The sequence below is a fragment of the Hippocampus bargibanti genome, linkage group LG17 (assembly GCF_051943395.1).
Source record: "Hippocampus bargibanti isolate YZ-2025 linkage group LG17, ASM5194339v1, whole genome shotgun sequence".
Classification (NCBI taxonomy): domain Eukaryota; kingdom Metazoa; phylum Chordata; class Actinopteri; order Syngnathiformes; family Syngnathidae; genus Hippocampus; species Hippocampus bargibanti.
Genome location: NC_142750.1, coordinates 10,749,551 through 10,775,083, shown reverse-complemented (window position 1 = coordinate 10,775,083; position 25,533 = coordinate 10,749,551). Strand labels below are relative to the sequence as shown.

General features: G+C 41.2%; 2 protein-coding genes and 1 long non-coding RNA gene across 4 annotated transcripts in view; 1 reads left to right on the top strand and 2 right to left on the bottom strand.

Annotated features, from left to right (window-relative positions):
* The window catches only part of grin2ca (glutamate receptor, ionotropic, N-methyl D-aspartate 2Ca), a 45,536-nt gene extending 42,319 nt beyond the window's left edge, over positions 1-3,217 (bottom strand). The window contains exons 1-2 of the mRNA XM_089018814.1: positions 2,613-3,217; positions 2,265-2,490 (exon numbers count right to left, since the gene is read on the bottom strand). The gene's annotated coding sequence lies outside the window, so the exon portion shown is untranslated. The remainder of the gene's footprint in view (positions 1-2,264; positions 2,491-2,612) is intronic.
* LOC148885695 (uncharacterized) lies at positions 1,655-14,711 on the top strand. 2 transcript variants are annotated; one of them, XR_016118071.1, is made up of 4 exons: positions 1,655-1,783; positions 1,908-2,093; positions 12,587-12,758; positions 14,253-14,711. It is a non-coding gene; the product is annotated as an uncharacterized LOC148885695 (long non-coding RNA). The 2 variants fall into 2 exon arrangements; XR_016118072.1 differs by lacking the exon at positions 12,587-12,758.
* A 2,128-nt stretch (positions 14,712-16,839) lies between these two features.
* The window catches only part of LOC148885693 (RNA binding protein fox-1 homolog 3-like), a 326,703-nt gene continuing 318,009 nt past the window's right edge, over positions 16,840-25,533 (bottom strand). The window contains exon 14 of the mRNA XM_089018732.1: positions 16,840-23,651. Coding sequence (XP_088874858.1) covers positions 23,649-23,651 — 3 coding nt within the window. The 3' untranslated portion in view covers positions 16,840-23,648. The remainder of the gene's footprint in view (positions 23,652-25,533) is intronic.

Below are 25,533 nucleotides of genomic sequence, written 5' to 3'. Positions count from 1 at the left end.
TTGGAATTGAAGCAGATTTATGTGGAACAGGAGATGTGAGACAATCTCTTTTCGTCAATGGATGCTACAGCTGCGTGTTTGCTTTCAACATTTAGCTTGTAGTCAACGTGCACATTCCACCATGATGTCCCTGATCCACTGGTGGAAAGATGCTTTGATCCTCTCCTCTTTCATCTAGAACTGCTTCATGTCATCACAAAGAGGGTACAGCAAGTCCTGAAGAATGAATGTCTCTCTATGTCTTTGGTTTGTCATATTGTCTCTATGCTGTCATATTATTTGTTATTTAGGTTTTTTTTGTTCTTTTGACTTCAAGACGGCGCCGCGAGAGTGGCTGCCTTTCCAGCAGCTCATGTATTTCGTTTTCTACTTTCATTCCTTTCATCACTTTGCTGCTGTGAAATGTAAATTTCTCCACTGTGAGACTAATAAAGGCATATCCAATCCAATCCAATCCAATCCAAAATCAAGACTTGTTGGAATTGCTATCTAACAACCTGTTCTATGAATGTTGAATTCATAGGCGCACCAGGCGCACCAGAAATTCATTTGACCATGATAGTAGAGTTGAGTCTATAGTTACAACTGAATTTCTAAGATCTCTTAAAGGACAACGGACATGGTGACCTTCTACACACGTCTCGACCAAATTTGATGGTTGACTTTAAAGGACAACCAACACAATTTTTTTTGTTTCCCAACTGACATCAGAAAAACGTTTTATAGCATCTAAAATACCCAAAACACGCAGGCTGATATTTTTAGTCAAATGAAAAACACCAATAAAAATGACTTCCACTTCCAGTGTCCAAAATCTGCCACAAATCAGGTCGAAACTGGGGATTTTCAGAAAGTCCCGACCCCAGTTTGTGACGTCACAGCAAGTCATATTGCCTTGCTCAAGAAACAAAACAATGGGCTCATGGACTTCAGATTCGGAGGAGATGCTTTCTTGTTACTCATCCAATTATGACGATTAAAATAGTTCTGAAGAGGAAAGCAAAAATGTTTGCAATCAATTAAAGGAGTCCTCCCATATCAATTCGAGCCGTCAATGACAGCAATGTAGTGTCCCAAAAAATGCAAAAGATGGCGCCCAAGGTCCATTGGATATGGCCTGATTTGTCTGCTGGGAATTTGTGTCAGCGAATATCAAATAGTAGTCTTGGTGCAACACACAACAATTCATCATCGCGTTATTTATGTGTTGTCCTTCTAATTTCGCCGTCAACATGGATCAACACGAAGTTTTCAGACCAAACAAAGTACCTCAAAATGCATTGTGTGTCACTTTCTCGGTCAGGGGCATCAACTCGAAAACAAGACTTCCTGAACATTCAGTGCGAGTCTTAAAACGTCAAATATGGCTATATGCGGTGGAATCTTTGTAAAATACACTCAGTAGTAATAGTCATTTGAAGTGATTTTACAAATTATGGACACAACTTGTGTCGGTTGTCGTTTAATGTGAATGAGAACATTACACACTGTGTTTGTTTTTTCTTCAAGATGACATTGCTTTGTTGTTGGTTTTGTTGTTAACTTTCGCATTGCCAGTCCATAGATAGCGGGAATGTCTGTTTTTTTGGGCAACAGTTTCAAATGCGCACTACTGACATCAACGGGACTGAAGCGGCATCACAACGACTCAACCACCGTAAACACTTGTGTGTCTGAGTTGCTTCATATCACAGGACCGCTTGTTCATGTTGACTTTTGGACACTATCAATTTATTTGTCACACCTTTCATTGGACTCACATAGTTACAAAGTTGGTGAACAGGTCAGTTGACGTTATTTTTTTTCTCCCCTCGCCTCAAATTAAGCCTTTAGTCTTAAAAAAATGATCAACCATGTGACCAACGGCTCCACTTTCACACCGATTGACGCTGCCGTATGCTTGTCAGCGACTACCCGCGCCGGCGCGGACCCTTCAAGCTCCACGGGAAGCTCTCACAGATTGACAAAGTGCCTCTTAGCGCCTGCTGTGCTGCCGTCGATGAGCTGCTCGGACTGTTTACAATGACTCATCGATCTACTATTGACTATAAACCGCCTCATCAGTAGCGCCCCGACCACCTACCTACCCACTGGTAAGTTAAAGCAACAGTTTGGGCACACCTTTCGACACACTCCTGCAGGACGTGTGATTCAATTGACTCCCCAAAAAATACTAAATAGACAATTTCCATGTGACTCTTTGCTACTTAATGAATTGCATCTCTTATCGAGTAGTACAACGGTACAGATGACAAGGTTCTTACCTGTGTCGGCGATCCACATCCAGCCCGGAACTGTCAGCGCTCATTCCTCTCCTTGATCCTTCTCTTTTTTCACCCTTTTTCACCCCCCCCCCCCCTCCACACCTGCTCCTTCCTCTCGGCCGCACTTGTTTGAGTCTATTTCAGTAGCCGCAACAGAGGAACCCGCTGCGACGGCGGCGGCATGGTTTCCAGCATTTTTGGCAGAAGGTCATATTATCACTGGCTGCTGAGGAGGGAGGAGAAGGAGGTGTTAGAAAGGGGAGGAAAGTGGGAGGGGGCTTGATGATGCGACGTGATGGAGCGATATCAGAGCGAGAAAATTAACACATGGTGGCTCTTCGCACTCACCTTTGGCTAAATATGGAAGGTGAGACATTACGGCTCAGGAAAGCAATTTCAGGTGAAAAAAACGTCCCACAGGGCGCTTAAAGCGTGCAAAGCCTTTTATGTAAAGGCTGTTTAGCCACCTCTAGCAGAATAATAATTCCAGTCTTGGCTTGGGATCGATGCTCGGAAAGGGAAATAAACCTCCGAAGAGCTAGTAGAAACTCAGCAAACCAAATCCTCCTCCTTGTGGTACTCCGTCTTTCTGTGGGTACACCTGCCCTTCTGAGGTTGATCCTTCAGGGTGACCCCGACCGTCTCCATCCTCCTGCCTCCCCTCCTCACCCTCGCCTTGTGCTCCGGCTCCATCAAAGCAAGCCCCAGGCAAGCGAGCCGGACAGATGGCGACGGTGCAAGGGGGGGCCGGAAGGGGGGGACAGATGTAAGCAAGACCGCCGTCTGAGTTTGACAAATTCCTTTCAACTGGTTTCTTTTTTTTCTTCTTGATGTTTAACTCACTTCCCGGTCCCGTGTTTGATTTCTCCCCTTCCCTCCCACCTGTGCCCCGCTGCCCACCATCAGCGCAGCGCAAAGTGCAGCGCGGCGTGTCAAAGGAAGGGATTGTGAGCTCTAATGATTATGTAGTAAGGATTTATTCTTCACCCTCCCTCTTCTATGTTTCCCTCCCTCCTCTTCGTGCATCAAACCTCCCTCCCTCCTCTTCGTGCATCAAACCTCCCTCCCTCCCGGACCCTCTGCAACTCCACAGACACTCACCCCCTACTCCCTCCCCCTTCCATCGGCGTCTAATGCGTCATCGCAATCTCTTAGTTGCGTTCCGCTACAGGTCTCACTGTAGCTCAGATCAACAGGTTTGCCCTTGACACGCTCTCCCTCGGACTCTTTGGGAATTGTTCTATCCGTGTGTGTGACCTGTCAAGGTTGGGTGGAGGTAATTGGGTTTATTATAACTGTCTGGAGAAGACTCCACCATTTTGACCCTCCAGGTGGGTGTAGTTGTTGGTAGGGTGGCACTAATTACTGAAAGAGAAAAAGGTATGGTTTGACACCACGAGAATCAAGAGAAGTGTTAAACGGTACAGCCCTCATCAACAACATTTCATGATAATTAAAACATGAGTAATGGCATCAAGATGGCGTAGCGAGAGTGGCTGCCTTCACAGCAGCTCCTGTATTTTGTTTTTCTACTTCTTCCTTTCCTTTCATTTGACTTTCATCACTTTGCTGCTGTGAAATGTAAATTTCTCCAGTGCGAGATTAATAAAGGCTAACCCAATTCAATCCATTTACTTGACCCTTCCCTCCAACATGAACAGGTGTCAAAGTCAAGGCCCGGGGGCCAAATTTGGCCTACCACAATATTTTAATCGGCCCGTGAAAGCAAATCAAACTTTTGAAATTGCGAGATGCTAGCTAATGTCCAAACCAAAATTTCAAATTGTCCCATGTAATCCACAATAACAGTCATTATTTTTGAGTTTACATTTGAAAACTAGTTATTCATTCATTCGTTGTGCGCTCTATATATTATATGTGAAAGGGATTAACTCATTCACTGCCATTCCCAAATCTTTTGGGGAGTTGCAAAGTGTGACGTGGAGCCCCATTACCAAATTGTTTGGGTTTTAGTTTTTCTTGTGGGTTTGCCGAAAAAGCGCTGGTCAAACCTCTGGCAATGTTTGTTCCCTTTCACACGGGAGGATCATTTGCCTTTTGTCCATGTTAGCGCTTTGTTACATCACCTGTTGTGAAAGCGCTATACAAATCAATATGTATGAATTGTATTGCATTTTGTACAGTTGTACAGTTTTTCTGATGAAATAAGAGAGTCTAAGGTTTTTAACGCTGAATTGAGTGTGGGGCCTATTTCGCACCCATGTGGGCTCCTGCAATTTGAGGGGAAAATGACAAAAACCCCGGCACTGGAGTGGATAAATTTTTGCACTGGAAGGGAATGAGTTAAACATTATAATGTTTTCCTGAAATTCACAACAAAAAAACAAAACAAAAAAAAAACAAAAAAAACACAACTTGACAATTTATCAATATGCCTTTCTTGATGCTCTACGTACAGTTTTTTTATGAAACTGTTTTGCACATTTACATTTGCACAGTATACAGTTGACATTTTTATTTTGTTATGCTTAGAATATCTTGTTTTCTATCCTTTCACCCCCACCCATCCTTTCACCCCCCCTTTCAAATTCCTGCGGTGGACTGCAAATTTCCCCATTGCGGGACGAATAAAGGTTTTCTGATTCTGATAACGACCCCCGAGAGGGAACCGTAACTACAATGTGGCCCGCGGCAAAAAAAAAAAAAAAAAGAAAAAGAGCTTGACACCCTTGTATGAGAGAGATCTTGGGTGTGAAAATGTAATACTTTGGTCGTGGCCTCTCTTTATTCCTTCTACACACGTATCGACCAAATTTGATAGTTGATAGTAGTCCTTTAAAGGACAACCGACACAATTTTTTTGTTTCCTAACTGACATCAGAAAAACGTTTTATAGCATCTAAAATACCCAAAACACGCAGGCTGATGTTTTTAGTCAAATGAAAAACACACAAATGACTTAAAGTGTCCCAAAACTACTTCAAAATGACCTCAGAAAGTTTCAGTTTCAGAAGGTCCCGCCCCCTTGTTCGTGACGTCACGCCAAGACGTCTTGCCTTGCTCGATAATCAAAACAATGGCTTCAGATTCGGAGAAGATGCTTTCTTGTTACTCATCCAGGTATGAATATAATTCAAATAGTTCTGAAGAGGAAAGCAAAAATGTTTGCAATCGATTAAAGAAGTCCCTCCGTGTCATTTTGAGGTGTCTGGACTGCAATGTGGCATTCCAAGAAAATGCACAAGATTGCACCCAAGCTCCATTGGAAATGGGCTGATTTGTCTGCTGGGAATTTGTGTCAACTCGTATCAAATAATAGTCTTGGTGCAACACACGATTCACCATCACGTTATTCAGGTGTTTTCCTTCTAATTTTGCCATCAACATGAAGTTTTCACACCAAACAAAGTACTCACAATGCATTGTGTGTCGCTTTCTTGGTCAGGGCCGTTCCAGACGTGACGCCACGGTAAGTATCGTCACCAAATCAAAAACAAGACTTTATGAATATTCAGTGCAAGTCTTAAAACGTAACATATAGCTATATGCGGTGTAATCTTTGTAAAATACGCTCAGTAGAAGTCATTTGAAGTGATTTCACAAAATATGGACACAACTTGGCGTCGGTTGTTCTTTAACACCCTGAACCAAAATTAACAGATCGCCGTGTTTGATGGACAGCATGAACGAGGCTGCCAATTGACTCAAAATATAAACAAAAACTCAAATCAATTCCAAAGCTAAGCTTGAAACCAAGTCCCAATCAGAATCAGAAAAAACAGAAAGGCTTTAATAGTCCCACAATGGGGAAATTTGCAATCTACACTCAAATTGACTACATTTCAAACCGATTTTTAAACATTTTTTAACCGACCGCAAAGGTGAATCTCACCCATCAATGCTTGGTGTAGTTTTGGAAAAAGAAAAACATCTTAATAATAATATTAATTGATTTGACGGACATAGCGTTCTTCACATTTCTCCAAACCCTCCAAATTTGGTCCTGGTTGTTTTGAGAAAAAAAACCACCAAGATAAAATATATCTGGTTAATAAATAAACAAACGCATGAATAAATAAACAAACAAATAAAAAAAATAAATAAAAACATTTTCCAGTGTGGCGGCCCAGTAGTCGAGTGGTTAGCACACCTGCTTCACAGTGCAGAGGTTCGCGTCCCGATCCGGCCTCCCTTTGTGGAGTTTGCATGTTCTCCCCGGATCCGAGTGGGTTTTCTCCGGGTTCTCCGGTTTCCTCCCACACCCCAAAAACATGCATGGCAGGCAGATTGACCACTCCAAATTGTCCCTAGGTGTGAGAGTGATTGTTGTACGTCTTTGTGTGCCCTGCGATTGGCTTGAAACCAATTCAGGGTGTCCCCCGCCTCGTGCCCAAAGACAGCTGAGATAGGCTCTAACCCTAATGTGGAATAAGTGGTACGGAAAATGGATGGATGGATTTTCCAGTGTATATGTCCAATGAATGGCGCACACTTCTCCATATACAAGGTGCACCTTCAATCAATGAAAAAAGTTTTCCAAATATAATATCTAAAGGTTTTCCAAATATACCGTAAGGCACACCACATTATAAGGCGCTACAGCAGAGGCTGGGTTGTTGCACGACTTCTTCGACAGAGAGAGATGGAGTAGGGGGGCTGCTGACAGTAGTTGAACGACCAGTTGTGGTTCAATATTACTTCACATATAAGGCACACGTGCGTATAAGGCACAGGGTCGTCTTTTGAAGAAAATGAAGGCTTTTGGGTAAACCTTATGCATCGGAAAATACGGTAAATAAATGAACACCCACATTTATGTACTGGGAGCAAACAAGAAAGAGGAACACACTGAAACAAAGTCACCCTTGGCAATAAATGAAGACGATATTAGGAACCAAAATATTAGAATTGGAGGTCACTGCTTCAGTTTGTTTTTCGGCCCCCGACACTTACTGCATGTTTCCTGAGATGGACGGGGACACGTCTTTCCTCTATCAGCCAAGGTGCCAATTTTGAGCTTTTCTATTTAAGATGCAAAACAAATGGTGACTAAGCGATTTTTGCCTCATTTCCACAAGGACTCGTTCAGTCTCCAAATGTCGTTAAGCCGCTTGTCTTCATAAGTGCAGGAGCTGGCAGTATTCCAGCATTGGGCCCTCTTTGACACAAAAAAAAAATGATGACGAAAGGGAATTTTATCATGCTTCAAACAGTAGAGGACAACTCGCAGATACTTCTGGCTCATATAGAAGACGCAGCATGAATCTTATTGCCTCCCAATCGCGTATGTGATGACCGACCACTAATTTGTAGCTTGCTATTCAGAAACTCACATGCGGCTGCCTCATTTTGGGATACGTTACAGATCTACCCGCAAAAAGTGAAAATATCCTATCTTAAAGTGCATAGCAAATCACATTTTTGAATACGTTTACCACTTTAGCATTTTTAAAAATTGCCGAGTGCCAGTTGTCACTTTCTTGCCCTTTTGTCAATACAACTCAAGAGCAGAGCAAAAAAAAAAAAAAAAAAATGTGGAATACCGAATTTTCAGGAATATAAGCCGTAACCCCAATGAATGGTGTATTTTCAAATTTTTTCCATATATAAGGCGCACAGGGTCATAAGGCACACCTTCATAATGACAAGTTTTTCAAATATAATATAGAAATACAGCAAAGTTTTCAAAATAAAAGGCACACCACATTATAAGGCGCTACTGTAAAGGCTGGGGTTACGCACTACTTCTTCTATGGGAGAAATTGAGTTAATAATAATAATAATAATAATAATAATAATAATACATTTCATTTTATTTCATTTATAAGCACCTTTCAAAACTTTCAAGGTCCCATTACAGTCACAGGATAGGTTTTTCTGTGGGTGAGCAGCGGCAGCCACACTCGCCAGCTTTCAATCATCCCGGAATAACTCAAATAAATAGAAAGCTACCAAGCTAGCTCATAGATAGGTAATACCTAGATAGCTAACTAATAGATATTTAGCTAGCTAGCTAGCCACCTAGATAGCTAATCGATAGCTAGCTAGATAGATAGATAGATAGCTGGATAGCCAGATAAATAAAAAGAAGTGAAGAGAGAAGAAGAAACTTTTCACATACGCACCACCGTTACTTCAGAGCAATGATATGGGTAGGTGGGGGAAAAACACTGGGCCACTTAACTTCTGTAAATTGAAAATAATATTGTTTTAATCCTGTGATGTGTTGTGGTTGCTGACAATAGTTGGGAGACTTGTCAATATGCTCAATTTGACTCCACATATAAGGCGCACCCAATATTGGGTGCGCCTAATACACCGAAAAGTATGGTACTTTTGTAGTACAGTGAGACCTCAGCTTACGAACTTAATTGGTTCCCAGACAGAGTGTGTAAGCCAAAAAGTGTGTATCACAAAAAAAAATTCCCATAGGAAACCATTAAAATGGGAATAATCCATTCCCGGGTTTCCATAAAATATACTTTTCAACTAAATAAGCCTTAAAACTACACACAACATACCTTATTCTATGTATAATAAATGTGCTATTGGATTGTAATGAAAGAAATACACTGCATTGTATCATAAAGTCACTTTACCTTTATGATGGTCATTGACGGCTTGATGGAATGGTGTTGGAGGTCGAAGGTCAGAGGGAATTGCTGTTTGGAAAGAGAGGCACATTACATGAGGACTGTAATTAAAGAAATAAACTGTGCTGTAAAATAAAGTTTTACTTACCTTTTTGATGGTCGTTGATGGCTTATGGAAGGAGAGTCACCTTCCATAAGGACTGTTGGTAACTTAACCTCTGGTGTGGCTTCTCTTCTTTGCTTCTTTGGAGACTCATCATTTTTGCTGATTAAAAACCTCTTAATTGACACCTGTTGCTTTCTGACTTGTAAGGTCTTACAAAGCTGAGGCATCACATTATCGTTCATCATGTTGATGATTGTCATAGCCACAGTCTTTTCTGGATGGAACTGTTCGGTGAAAGCCTGTACATCATTCCACTTTGCCAACATTGCCTTGATGAGCTCACTTGATACTGCAGCCATCTCCTCCTCCTCGCCCTGAGATGTTCTCAAACCATCCGTTGCTGGCTTTAAAATCCTCAATAAGCGCCAAACTTCCAGGTTGGCGCATGGCGATATCGGCGTGAATTAGCCGTGCTTTCTCGCATAAAAAATCAGCTGTTAGCTTTTCGTTAATCCAAATTAACAGAAGTTTATCAACTTCTTCGATTGCCCGAGACCGTCGGGTTTAAGAGCACGGAAACACCTTTTGCAACAAAAGCACCTTTGATGGCTTCTCTGTTCCGGCCACTAAATCATACAAACACACACCTCGTTCGTGTTTTTCAATTATCTCCTTCTTCTCAGCGACGGTGATTTTATTTTGTGTCTTCTTGGGCTGAACACGAGTCTGTGGCGTTTTTTTTTTCAGTTCCATAATAGTAGATTTAGCAGCAAAAAGCTCCAAGGAGGCGATCGACGTGTGCATTCAATGAGAGGGGTTGTGGAAAGGTGGCCCGGCTGGAGCGCTGTTCGGTCGTGTGCTTCCGCCGAAGATCACTCCGCCAGATCCGAAGGTCGTGTGCTTTGGTGTTCTTCCGCCAAAGATTACTCCACCAGCCGTGGTGGATGTGTATCATGAAAATAGTGCATATTTCAAGGTTTAATTTTGATAAATTTGACGTTCGTAAAACGAAAAGGTGTTCATAAGCAAGCTGAGGTCTTACTGTATCTGAATAACAGAGACAAGAGCTAGCCCATCGATAACACAGTAAATATAGACTGTATGGCAAAGATTTTCACCTGTTGTAGGTGGACATGGTTCGCAATATTCCCGCAACTGCATCCTTTGCAGTATACATGAAATTTCTCCCCTCACTTGCAAAGGAACAACTCAGCGGAAAAACGTCCTGGTAATCCCTGTGACGTTTGCTACCTGGTAATTGTCATTGCGCCATTCTGTCATGCTCACCCCCAGAGCATCAATCCTCATCGCTCAACTCACCTTGGGTGACCTTGCGGCACTTGTAATTTTGACTCAGCACAATGTGACAAGCATGAGTGTAGCCAAGGGTCGCACGGGTATATTCAGACAATCGGCCGATGACTCATGATTTACAGAAGACGCATACCAGATCAAACAGATTTACCGTACAAGAAAAAAGTTCAGTCATATGTCCACTACTGTGTTGGTCCGGCATGGGACATAATCTGTAGTCTTGGATCTGCACAGGTGGTCTGATGGGGTGGTTGAGGGCGGGGGTGAAAATGTACATGGAGGGACCAGTAGCAGAAGGGAAGGCAAAAGGCAGACATATGCTCTCCCCTCTGTGGCCTGGCCTTCCTGTAGCCTCACAGGACAGTACGGCACAGAAGGGAGAAAGAAAAAAAAGTTGTGGTGCAGGGGGGCAGACTAGGAACGAAAACTGCTATGTGATGGCCATCACAAATACCATCACTCACTTTAATCTGGGTTTACCCGAAGCTATTTTCAGAGACTGTCCCGTGACTGAGGCGGCAGAAGTGCGGTGGGGGCGGGGGTAGAGTGGATCAAAGGTCAAAATTGTTTGAAAAAAAAGCATTTGTCACATTTCACTTTTATTTTAGGGCTATCAATAACTGCAGTTAGGGTTTTGGGAGTTGGGTCTTTACTACTTTTCATGCACCCATTTCTGAATAAATATTCAAAAACTAATCAATGGATAAAACAATAACTTGAAGAAGGTCATTTTTTTGAAGAACAATTTAAAATTTGGTTTAAAAGAAAAATTTAAAAATGGGATTGGTTGAGTATTGTAAATGAGGAGCAACCTTGGTTAAAACATTATTTGGATTAGGTTAGAAATGTTTAGGGTAGATTAAATTATGAGGTACTGTCATGGAATTTCAGTGGTGTGCATGTGAACCTTAGGCCTTCAGTAGTGCTATGTCTGAATCATTTCACAGCTGCAAGAGTGATGTGATTTACGCCACGTCCACTATAGGATGTCGTTGGCCAGTAAATAACATGTGCCTTGAAGAAATGTAAGAAATAGTGTCATTAACCTCTTCAATCTTTTCCTATGAATGTGTGGATTCATGATAACGTCATAAAATTGCAATATTATTTGCTATTTTGCGAGCTTTGGAGCTGTGCAACCTTTCTTAATGTTGTCCATCTATTCTTGAAATATCAGTCTTAAAAATAGCTTTAACAGTATATCTGTAATCAAAGCCATTTCTTCTCCTCCTTCACCCATTGTGATGAGAGATATTATCATTGGCTACTGACTAGCTAATCATGTGACAAGCCAATCACAATTTGTGAAAACTCTGACATTGCCAGCGCCTCTGGCCTTGGGTTGCCAATTCAAACTCTGATTAGTTAAAGCAAGTGTCCGAATCTCTGACCCTGGTAACAAATGATGGCTGAAATGTGATTGGTTAAATGCTTAAACATGAAAACACACATTTGGAAGCAGCACAACAGGGAACAAGCAATAAAAGGAAGCTGAAAGGCAATTTAGAATTGTTTAATAAAAATTCACGGACAATATAATTTACATTAATCGGTGATTCTGATATTTTTCGGCCACCATAGAAGGCCTTGAAGGGCCTGACGACCCACCACTGGAGGATTTGTACGTTATGTTTCGACGCAATACAATCAGTCCACTGGAGCCTGAGATAATGGACGGTTCGAGGAGGACGTGAACCGTGAGCATGTAGACGGCGCCCTCTAGAGGACACACACTCAAACGCACCCAGGGGGGGGGGGGGTGTTTGCTTGAAGAAAATAAGACAATTGCAAATTGAAATCGAGATGTGTCACCGATAATGCACAGATGTCACGGTCCTTTATTTTGGCTCCTATTCCACTGCAGCATACTGACCGGCTTTGTAATCCTCAGGGTGAATAAAAATTGATTTTGGTCGTGGTAAACAACATTTGGTAAACTGCCTCGCGGACCGACATGCTATCATGCAAACTCGGTTTAAATCTCTCGTCGTGCAAACAAAAGGCAGCAGAAGCTGTTTTTCATGCTTCAAAACAATATTTGGAGAGATTTTGTTTGATAGACTTAATTCGATTTTCAAGTGTTCCTGCAGATCCTCCATCACGCCTGTTTTGAGGCAACTTTTTATTTTTGTCGGTCAATTTAGGATTGACATAATTACCAAATTTCGGCTTGTATAGTTAAATTACCATCAGGAACTGAATCACAACTGAATCAATTGGGTTGCTGAATGCGGCCATTTTTTGCTCATTATTCAACCAAAAGTCAACACAAGTTATCTGTCAGCCCCAAACAAAGGTCAGAGTTAAAACATGATTTCAACAATTTGCTCCCCTCCATAATTTTGGAGCCTGTCGGAATGTTTCCTGGCACGGGCTCTCCTCCCCGCCTCCATTGCATCTCCAGAGGCTGCGGACAACAGACGGGTCACAGCGAAGCCACATTTCAAATCCGGTGTGCAGATGGACACCAGTTGCGATGCTGCTAAATCCTGCGCCACTTGGCAACATGGCAGCAATAAGGTAAAGGGAAGCGATGCATCATCATAATCTTCATCACCATTGTGGGCCCACTGTGAGACACACGGAGGTTTAGTTTAGCCAGGCGAGCTACCAAGTCACAGTGATTAGGGTTTGGTGAATTGGACTTACTCGTTTTACTGTATACACAGACCAAAATGAAGTCAAAGAACCTACCATACATGGGTAGAAAAATAAGTGGCAAGCAGCCCCTGCGTGGAAGGAGGCCCTGTGGTGATGGTTCATACTACAGTTGGTGTTTGGGTTTTAGGGTGATGCTAGGATTAGGTTTGAGCTTGGAGCTCGGGTATGATACCATTAGAGTGGTAAATAATATGCATGAACTCATTCATTTAAACATATCTTAATAATTTGATCAACTATAATATTATATCACAACCAATACATTTAACATGATGTATTCTCATTGTCATCTTTGTCATTGTCAACATAATCAAAATTCTATACAATACAATTCTATACAAAATCATCAAGATTCATCGTCTCAAGAGAAAAACACACAATTGGAACACAACAAAAGGACTACAAATTCCAACATTCAAACCCGAAAGCAAAACGCCGGCAGGACCAAGTCTCGCAGTAACGCAAAATCATCATTCAAACCATTAAGTGGCAACATTGCAACAAAGTGGAACTAAACGTGGACACCACTACAATTGCAAGTCTCAACTTGCTACCTTTTGCCCACGTTTTGTAAACGCCAATCCAACAAATTTTGGCAACGCCGCTTGCAAATAGCAATTAACTTTCAGCAAACAAACACAACAGAAAAACAAACAAAGCAAGAAATCACAGTTGAATCCAAAAGACAATCAATTCTACAAATATGATAAAGAAAACTGGACATAACATAATAAACGAATCTTACCATTAGCGTACTAGTGGCGACGAAGTGAGTGATTTTGACTGAAGCAAAACTGATACTTTTTTTACGTCAAGCAAGTCACCTGTCATTCGCAGCCCCGCCCCATTTGAACCCCCCTTTTAACTCCAACGGGTTTCTTATTGTACTTTTGACAAAAAAACACTTTCTTTAAAAAAACATGTCAAAAGTCCAATTTGATTATAATGCTGATTAAGTGCACCGTTATAGTGTTTAATCTACGCCATATGTTGTCCACTTTCGCAATGCTCATATTAATTTTTTGGGGACGACAATCGTCCACACACTCCGCCCTCTGTCTGGGTTTTGTTGGTATTTGTTACCCTCTTTTGGTCAATTTGAGTATTACACACACAATTGAACCAGTCGTAACTCGCGTCTCGTGAAAATGCCAGCACGGTAATTGATCCAGACGCAGTCTGAGTACATTGATTAGCACATCAAACCCTTACCAACGACACGCGTTTATAGTCGTTTTACCTGACATTTTAAACATACCACAAAGTGAGGATATGAGTGGGTTTCTAACTACCGTTGTACAAAACAATATATTATCCTGAATAAAACTTGTGCGTGGTGTGAATTAATGTCAGGAGGAAAATGGGCAGCAGATGGCGCTAAACCGAGGAAAGTCACACAGGCGGCCGCTGCAGTGGAGCAGCAGATGGTGGAGCAGTGCACTGATGGATGTTCTGTCGAAAGCGGTCGACGAGGAACCTGCTGCTCTCTCACACACCACACGCACTCACTATGATGGATACCGTGGTGGATGATTTATCAGGCATGTTTTTTTTCATCTCCATATTTTTTCATTTGTGCTTGGGGGGGAAAAAGTAATCGCTGTTTCATCAATCACAGTAACGTTAATCAATTAAAATGTCGTCTTAATCAAACTACAATTGCTGACTCCCGCACTTAAGTCCTGGGTAATTTATCAAGTTTCATCCAAAACTCTTGCAGAGTGATGGCACAGAGAAAAAGAATAGGACTACTGGAAATTGATGGTTATAAATATAACGAGCCAAACTTGCTGGGGCATCTGGGTCATCTGATGTCTGATTTTCTGCAGTGGTGGGCAACAGTCCTCCTCTAGAGGTGCCCCATGTCATCATTTCAAGATCTGAAACAGAATTCATAACAATTCTAAATGATTTGGATTGATCGGGAAAGCTCACGATAATCTAAACCAGGGGTGTCAACTTCATTTTTTTGCCGCTCGCCACATTGTCGTCACGGTTCCCTCTCGAGGGCCGTTATGAATTTGTGAAAGCCAATAGAGTGTTTAATACCCTCCAAATATTAAGTACAGTGCACACAACAAATTGATAAATGACTCGTTTTCCAATTTGAAGTAAAAAATAATGACTGTGTTTGTAGTTTATATGATAGTTGTCCATGTTAAGTGCTTTGTTACAGCTTCAGCTGCATGTTGTTAAAGTGCTATTTATAGTAAATCAATATGTATTGTATTGTACTATATTGTATTGTTTCCTTACGGCAATTTGAAATTCTGGCTCAGACTTTAGCAAGCATCATGGTACTTGACATGCTTGATTTGCTTTCACGAGCCAAATACATTGATGTAGCGGGCCAGATTTGGCTCCTAGCACTTGACTTTGACACCTGTGACCTAAAGTCATCCATTCATCCCAAATGTCTTTCGCGCATTACAGTTTAAAGGCAACCGACGCTCCCTCCAGTTCTTCATGACAAACGCCACGAGGAAATGAAACACCACTGGGACTGGAAAAGTCATGGAATGCCCCAATACGAGAAGTCAAGCATCACATCTGTAAGCGAGTGTAATATTGTTCACATTTCCGCCACACGAGGCTGCTGTTCCTTAAACCTAAACTCGAAATCAATCGCACACTGTCATTTTACCACAATTAATCCAATTAATATAATTTCAATGAATTATCAAAACAGACAAATGAATTATAAGCATTAGCAGCTTCCTATTCAGATGTGAGTTTTTTTCTTGAGCTTCTCGTTACTGCTCCGCTTTGGCCTTTGAGAAAGCCCCCTCATCCCTTTTTTCCCCATCAGCACTGGCGTCTGAGATTAATTATGGCCGTATAAATACTTGAGTGAAGTGACAAGAAAACTGGGTTGTAACCGGGTCGGATCTGCTCGTAATTTGCCTCATGAATCATCTGCGTTCATTTCATTTGCTGCCAAAAAAGGACACCTGGGAGTCCAGAATATTTGCGGTCCTATTGCCCCGCTTCCTCGCAAATTGTGGTCCTTACTTTTTTGTTGACTCGTGATGTGATGATGTATGGCGTGCATCGAGTTTCGTGTCCCCGACCTCCGTTTTAGATCGCATCTAAGGCCACTGTGGACGACAATTTATACACAAAGTATCGTATTTAATCTCATTGATCACAAGGTTGACATTTTTTTTGTCATTTTCACTCAAATTCAGGGGCCCAAGAATATTGAGTTAGAAACCTTAGACTCACTTATTTCTTTAGAAAAAAATAGTTCATTCTTAAATTATATGGGTCTGGAGTAATATGAGGTACAAGTGAAACTGCTGCCCCCTCATGGGAGGGAAAAACATTGCCAGAGATCTGACCAGCACTTTAGCAGCACCCCCCGCCACAAGAAAAAACAAAACCTGAACAAATTCAGGAGTTTCTGTCCACATCTAATTTTCAATTCCTGAATAAATTTGGGAATGTCAGAGAATGAGTTAAAATATGGTTTGATATCATGTCATTCATATGACAACGCAGTTGTTTATAGTGTAGTTGTTCAAAGAGCTGACAGCCAGCATTACCACATCTCTATGGCACAAAGATGCCACTCCTTACATCTAACAATCAAAATCGATTCCTAAACTCACTGCTGACTCACCAGGTCAGCGATAGTGTAATGTTGTTGTTTTTTTCGGTCATGGCAACTTCACCTTAACTAACACATATCTAAATATGTGCTGAAAGTGATGTTCGGTGCCAATTTATCCCCCCTATCTTTTCAAATTCCAGCCCAGTGCTGAAATTGATGTTGGCTGCTGATCCCCCACCTAACATTTCATTGTAGGTTAGCTACTTGGGTGAATTTGGGGGCTTGGTTCATGTGGGGAACCTTGAAAATGAATATTGTATATTTTTTAGCAGGATGTTAACCGCTAACATGCCAGAGCAAAGACATGGAGTTAGCAAGAAATGCTACCGCGATTGAAGTAGACAAGTTTATTCATGATGATGGTGATGATATTAATAATTACTCATAATTATGATAACGTTAATGTCATAATAAGTATAACTCATCATCTGAAGCACGAACAGAGAAGCATACAGAAAGAGAAAGAAACAAAAACACAAGAAGAAATACGGGGAAGGGACAAAGGGAGGAGAATTTTTTTTTCAACCTTTCAGTATAGCCATTTAACATTTTTAAAACATCTTTTTTTCCTTGAACATTTACAAAACGCAGAAAGCGATTAAGTCTTTAAAAAATCCTTATAAATAAATTTGCATTTTTTTGAACAAAATACACATTTTTGAAGGAGGAATTTTTTCTTCTTTTTTTCTTGTGATAGAATGAGGTGGGGGGTGGGGGAGGGGGTTATGTACAGGACAGTAGGAGTACAAAGTGCAGGCTGGGGTGTGTGGGCACACATACTCGGTGGAGGTTTTGGGGGTGCTTGGTGACGATCATTTTGGGAATGGGTATCTGGTGGGGCCCCACCCGGTGGAGCGGAGAGGAACAACCGCCGTGTGGTCGTCATGCGTGTCAAGCATCGCAAGCTCATTTTGCACGTGGCTACAAAAGGAGTGGAAGACCAATCATTGTCATTATGTACAACCGGTATCATGTAAACAAACAGCAGGGTTGCCGCAACGCCTCAAAGTCGAGTTACCCTCTTCAGTCCTGGAAGATGATTTCCCACCCCGTTCCCCCTCAAAGACCAACCAGGGAATTCAGACTAAAACATTTTCTGACACAAAATACTACATCTATTTTTAGTGAGAGTGTAACAATGGATAAAATGTTACCGACAATTCGTGAATCTGTACAGCTATGCTATGCTAATGGATAGGTTTTGGATTTCAGTGCTAAAAAAGCTACAGTATGTAATTGGCAACCAACAAAATAATTAAAGTTGTTTACAACAGTACAAAGACGGTATTACTGCCCCTCAACAATTAAGACAAGTCATTGATTTAAATTTCACACGTAAAATGTTATGACGAGCCAATCAAATCAAATAAAAATACTTGTATATGTGTATTTTGCTGATGTGAAAATATGTTAATGGATAAGATTGTGGCAAGGAATTGTAAAATGAAGGACATTTAGACACTTTTAGCTATTGGTAAGTAATACTGACGATTTAAAGCAGATGCGAAAATGTTAATCGACGCTATGTTAATGTTTGAAATGTGGATTTTAGGGTTTCAGAAGCTATGAAATTAATGAAATAAAAACCCGGGGAGCGAATTAAAGCTGCTTTACCACCTCAAATGAAATATATATACACAACAGTAAGTAAGCTGACATCCATACATTTCTACTACATCTATGTACAGTACATTCAAAAGCGGTACAATGGAAACAGACTATCACTGATAGAGTTCCTGTCACAATGTGTCAACTGCAAATGTGAAAATATAGACCTATGCTGTGCTAATGGCTAAGGTGGAATTCAGGGCTTCAGACGCTACTTAACTGGTTAAAAAAAATAAAGCTATTTTACTATTCAAAAAACATACCCGTCAGAGGCTGACCAGTGAAAAATAGATGAATCGACTATCAGCCATAAAATGCTTGAAGGTTCACAAATCAATGCTATGTTATGTTATGTTTTGCTAATCAATAAATTTACATTTTGGTGCGGTTGTAAGTGCTTCATTTTTTTCGTAAAGCTGCTTTACCACCTGTAATGGGAAAATAATCCAACACTGTGAGGCCATGCATGGAATGCGCGGCTAGATTGATAATTTTTCCGTTTGATGCCAATCAAAGGCTAATGAATAATAAGAGACTGATATTCACTTGCCAGAAAATGGGACATTTAACTCATTCACTGCCAGACGTGAAAAAAATGTGTCAACTGCAGTGCAGGGTTTTTGTCATTGTCACTTGAATTCCAGGACCCACAGAATATTGAGTTTTAGGACTAGATAAACATTCAACAGCATTAGAAACCTTATACTCTCTTCTTTCATCGGAAAAAAAAAGAGTTAAATCCTCAATTACAGTGATACCTCGGTTCTCGACCATAATTCGTTCCAGGACCCTGTTCGAAAAGCGATTTGTTCGAACACCGAAACCATCTCTTCGCTCTTGTCACTTGCGAGTTGACAGCGGGGGAGGGGAGGCTGCCTCTCCCGGCCGTTCTCCACCTGCTGTCAATTCTCTAAACACGGACACGGGGCATTTATACGGTTCGCAATCACCTCGCCAATGCCGGATGATTGACTCAACTCGCCACCGTACCCGGACTCTTCCTTCGTTGCGCGAGTGTATCTGGTCCGAGGTATTTTCCCTGCATCCCGTAAATTTACGTCATCTTCCGGGATTGTGTAATTTTGCACACTTAATAATTTTGCTTTTTGGCGTAGTAAGCGGGTGGGATCACCAGCCGCCTTCTTACTCGCTGTGTTTTCTTTTATTTGTGAATAAACATCCTGCTTGGGTAGTACATCTCTGCCGCTTGCTTTGGGATCCCAAACATTCCACTACGTTCAGACGAGTCAGCTGCCGTCACTCTCGCTCGGAACGTGACAGCTACGGATGACTCGGCTACAGAATGTTCTTTTCTCTTCAAATATCTATCCAATGACACTTGCTCTCACTCCCCCAGCCACATCATTAGATTTCACAGCCTCCTTATTCTTTAATATCGTACTGATCGTAGATTTCGCCATGCTGTATTCCCTCGCCAGATCAGACACTCGCACACCTCTCATATTTTGCGATTATTTCTTTCTTAAATGCAATAGTTGTACACACTACTTTTCTTTTGTCACTTTTAGCAGCACCTACTTTCTTTGGAGGCATGATTAGGGGCTAAAACTCTTCGTACACCTATATTAAACGCTAGAGAAAAACGCAGCACGGCCGCAAGCGACAACAGTTGGTCACGGAGAGAGCGAAACACCGTACGCCGCTCAGCACCCCACCCTCGCGTACGCACTCATGCGTCGTATTGCCGTTTGAACACCGATTGGTGTTCGAACTACGAAGCAAGAATATCTCGAATATTTTGTTCGAACTCCGATTTGTTCGAACTGTGAGGCGTTCGAGAACCGAGGTACCACTGTACGTATATGGGTCTGGTGTGAAATGAGATTGAAATAAGGGCGGCTGTCCAAAATACAATGCAAAAACAACAGCTGAAGCTGGAACAAAGCGCTAACCTGGAAGATAAGGAAATTCTGCCCTCTTGTGGAAAAGAAGGAACATTGCCAGAGGCCATGGCCAGCGCTTTATCTGCACCCAAGCAAACAAAACCCGAACAAATTTGGGAATGAGGCTCGACATCATATTTTCAATTCCTGAATACATTCGTCATTGGCAGTGAATGAGTAAATGCTTACGCTATACAATAATAGTCATTTTTTTGTCTCTCTAATAGCACCAATATTTACAATCTAAAGTTCTTTTTTGTATTCATGACAACCACCTTCTACGTGAACCACGTGGCTAGGCCCGTAAAACGCAGTTGCTCATTTCATAACAACAATCTATTTGATCGGAAACAAAAACAACAACACGGTTACATTTTGTATCAGTTGCTAACAGTCTTGCTAACGTGTGTGCATGAGTGACATCATGTGGTGGCTGAAAGTAGTGCATAGATCATCGGCAGAGGCGGCGCATGACGCTGACAGTTGTTCATCTCCTGCCCCATCCGTCATGCGATTGGGCGATACGATGGGATTGGAAGTCTTTGTAACTGTACAGGAAATGTCAAGGGGGCGGGGGAAGGAGCCCTGATTTGTTTGACCAAATGAAACCAATTGAGTAAAACAATGGGCGATTTTGTTGAACGGGAAGTGAGCATGCGGCCGACTCTAAGCCTCTTGAAGATATCGCTATGGCACACTCACGCTAAATCGACCAATCATTCGTTTTGTGGATTATTTCGAGTGGGCAACGTGGCAGTTGTTATGAGTAACTAGCAAGCGAAGCAGGTGCATTTGTTGTGAGACAGGTCCGATTATCTTCCGACTATGGATCATTTCCATTCGTCTTTGGTGATTTCTATTGTGCAAGGCAAGGGAGGAAGGCTGGGGTTGGGGGGCATCATGATCACACGTCTTTGATCAGTGGATTCAAAATAAGCAGACCTGGCCTGGGGGTGTTTGAAGAAATGCATTAATCACGACACCAACATTGCATCCGAACAAGCTCGCCGTGGATTTGACGGACTGCGGATAATTTCCTGTCGTGTTGATTTTTATTGTGCAAGATGACAGGAGTAGGCACGCCATTAATCACGGCACGTATTGAGCCTGCTTGGGACGATTTGTCCTTGTGTTAATTTTCTACTTTGCAAGAGGGTAGTTATGATGAACATCTGGTAAATGGGCATCGTGGATTCCTCATCAGACTGTATATACTGTACAGTAAGCCGAACGTGTCTAAGATGTGCATGTGGAGGTGTTATGGATGGTTGACCACCATCCCCCCTCTCCACTTGTGGATAATTTGACATAGTTTCCTTGTTGATTTCCATATAAGGTATTATAATTATCAAAAAGGTTTTGGGCTTGGGGCTTCAAGTGGCCTGAAGCGTGGTTGGAACGGCCTAGTGTGAGTCTGCCCTGAGCTGGTTATCTTTACTCTGCTCCCCCCCACCCTCCCATCGGCTGACGGATTCCATCCCGAATTGTAAAACGCCCGTGGACTAGCATTAGTCGAAGCGAGCACTTCCTCCCACTGGCTCATGATCAAAGAGCTCCGAGGCCGCGCGTTCAAATCCCACAAAGGACGGATGGGAGAAGCCATAAATTGGACGGAATTAATTCCAAAAGGAGGTGAAGTCAATGACTGTGTAAAGAGAGGAGGGGGGCAGGGGATGTGGTGGGGGAGATGGGAGGTGGGTGTTCGAGGAGGGACGGGGGCACACAATCACCATCACACATTCAATCATATAACACATGATCACATGTTACAGTAAATATCAGGGGCATATTTAGTGGAAGGGAAGGTGGGGTGGGGCAAGGACTGAAATCGAAAGGGGGCTCATGTGGCCACCCCCTCTACTCCCTGACATCAGCACAGCCCATAGAATAGATATGTCTATATATTTATGTACAGCAACAAAAAGAATCCATGTAAAGAAGAAAGAGTACATTCAAAGAACGCAACCGACATTCTCCTGTTTTGCACACGTCTGACGGCCACCCCTTGTCGAAATGGGACGAAATTCATCTGCCACAAAAAAAAAAAACAACAACAAAAAAAACCTTTGAAGACCCGCTGAAAATTACTGAATACAAACACGCAAATCGCCACTGGCGGGGGCCACGTCCACATGTACGCGCTCCAGCGTTTTACTAACGACAAATCTTTACAGCTTAAAAAATAAAATAAAATGAATACATTAAAAAGTCAAATTACGCCTGGTTAGAAAAGAAATTGAGGGTAAAAATGTATTTGTTTTCCAAGGGAAAAAAGATGTACAGTTAGTAAAGTTGCATATTTTTGAGAAATGACACCTATATCGATGTTTTTATAAACCAAGTTGTATAACTTCGGGATAGTCGTTATTTTTTTAAAAGATTTGACTCTATTTTTTTGCCCCAAAAATCAATTTCTTTCTGAAAAATCTTGAAAACAAGTTTCAAGAAAGAAACTCCATGAATTATATCATGATATTTCATCATAGTTCTAGCCTTATTAAATCAACATAAAATATCCTCAAAATTATTTTCAGAAAAAAACACTTTCATATTTAGCACATTTTTACAGGAATTTGAAGGATTTTTTCTTTTGTGAATTAAAACCTTTTTTTTCTTGAAGAAGATTTTTCCAAGACTAGATCCAAATATTTTTCTTTAAGAAAATCAGGTTTCTTCCCCCCTAAAACAAAAACCAATTCCAATAAACTGAGATAATGAAAGAATTACTTTGATAAAAATCTCATGGTATCAATTACATAACATTTGTTGGATAAAAAAGTCATCATTTCACTTTATCTTTGATTTATTTAGGAGGTTTTTTTTTCTTTTCTTTTTTTTTAGTGCATTAAGGTGGACTTCTTTTAAGGCAAACTCTCCCCCTAAAAACAATACATTTCGTGTGTAGTAAAGTATGTAAAAATGAGCGTTTGGCCTAATTTCTTCGTGTACGTGCGGACGCAGCCTCTGGCTTAATTTTGCCCACGTCAAAAGGACGCCGCCAGTGGAAATGTCCTTTTGATCGTCTCGACGTACGTCCGGTGCCTCTAGCGCCAACCTCCCGATTCGCCAAAGACGGATTTTCCAGTGCTTGATGAACTGCCGCCACTCGGGGGCGCTGTAAACAAAAGAGGAGGGTGTGTGGGGTGGGAGTGCTGTCGACAGGAAGTGACATCACGACAGCGTCCACGGGGAAGAAGGAATTAAAGGAGGAGGAGGAGGAGGAAGAGAACAGGAGGCGCAGGTTCTCCCTCCTCCGCCACATCCGGCCGCCTGTTCTGGACTCCCCCGCAAAACATAAAAAGACAAATTTGTACATATATATATATATATATGTATATATTATACGCCTTTATACATACACGTGACAAAAGTATAGAAAAATAAAATGTTTTTCAGTAACGGGACGCCACTCATCCAAACGCTTTTCTTTGTCTGTTCCTTCCTGGCCGGCCGGCCGCCTTAGAAAAGACGGTCGGGTCGGCCTGTGGTAGGTGGGGGAGGTGGCCGTTGATTCCACCGCCGGTTTATTCACCTCCCTCGCTTTTGCAAAAAAATGCTCTGCCTCCTCTGGTCTGTGACGTCCAACCGTGCCGAGCGCTGCTTCCTCTTCCCGACTTTTCGTATTTACTGCACACACAAGTATTTAGTAAATTAAAATTAATTATATTTAATTAAAACACAGATTTGGAGGATCAATGTCAATGTCTGTCCATCCATCCATCCATCCATCCATCCATCCATCCATCCATCCATCCATCCATCCATCCATCCATCCATCCATCCATCCATCCATCCATCCATCCATCCATCCATCCATCCATCCATCCATCCATCCATCCATATATACATTTATTGATTAAAAAAGGTCTATTTCTTGTTGCTATATATTTTTTTTAAAGATTCAAATATTTTCTGAGGAAAAAAAATGACCGAACTGAAAATTGGACAAGGATGTCAACAGCTCTAACAGACTGATGGCACTGGCCAATGGAATTGACCTTGGCCACATTAGCTGCCAAAGCTCTAAAAAGCGGTGATCGTTTACAACTGGTGACATTCAGTTACTCTTCATGTCAAATTGATTAAAAAATCATGAGGGGTGTTTTCTGAGATTAACTCATTCACTGCCAGATGATGGACAAAAATGTGTCCACTAACGTGCCAGGGTTTTTGTCATTTTCATAAAAAATCCAGGACCCACAGAATATTGAGTTTGAGGACTACATAAATATTCAATTCAGTAGCAGAAACTGTAGACTCTTTTCTTTCATGAGAAAAAAAAGTTGAAACTGTAGACTCTTTTCTTTCATGAGAAAAAAAAGTTGATTCATAAATTATAAGGGTCTGGAGTTATATGAGCTTGAAATGAGGGCGGCTGTCCGAAATACAATGCAATACAGTACATACACATTGGTTTATATAGCGCTTTAACAACAGCTAAAGATGGAACAAAGCGCTAACAGGGAAAAAAGGGAAATGTTGCCCCATTGTGGAAAGGAAAAAAAAATGCCAGAGGTCTGGCCAGCGTTTTATCGGCAGGATAAACCAAAACCTGAAAATATTCGGGAATGGCACTCAATGTCATACAGTAAAGTCTCTTTATATTGATATCGGATATATCGATAGTCCCGGTTATATCGATACTATTTCTATGCACGCACGGAGAAAATTACATGCAAACAGGGTCGGATATATCGATAGTCCCGGTTATATCGATATTTTTTCGGACTCCCTTGAATATCGATATAACGAGACTTTACTGTATTTCAATTTCGGGAATGGCAGTGAATGAGTTAACGCCAGTTAGCTGCTATAACAGAACACGGATGGATATAAATTGATTCTGCCATTAGCCAGTGTGCTCAAAGGATGTTTGGGAGAATTTTGAGATGAAATGACAGATAATCGTTTGGATCTCAAAACAAATGGCACACAGTTAATTTCACAGATACAAACCCAGTTGACTCAAAAAAAATAAAAAATAAATAAAACTCTGATGTGGATCTTGCCCAACAAGATGTGTTCAAAGCTCCAACCAGCTGTTCTAATTGCTTTATTCTAAACATACATCAAGCTACTTTATGTCACATGATATTGACAATATCAATAAGGTCACAGTCTTTTTAGAACCTTGAAAATAACATCTTGTCATCCTCAAACATTGTAATCACACTTCAAGTTGGAATACATTTAGAAAACACATGTTTGCGTTTGTACATTTGAACACGTTTCTGTACATTTGCTGCTACATTGCTGTACATATTTGCACGTTTATATATATATATATATATATATATATATATATATATATATATATATATATATATATATATCCCGGTTATATATATATTTATACAGTAAAGTCTCGTTATATCGATATCGGATATATCGATAGTCCCGGTTATATCGATATTTTTTCGGACTCCCTTGAATATCGAGACTTTACTGTATATATATATATATATATATATATATATATATATATATATATATATATATATATATATAT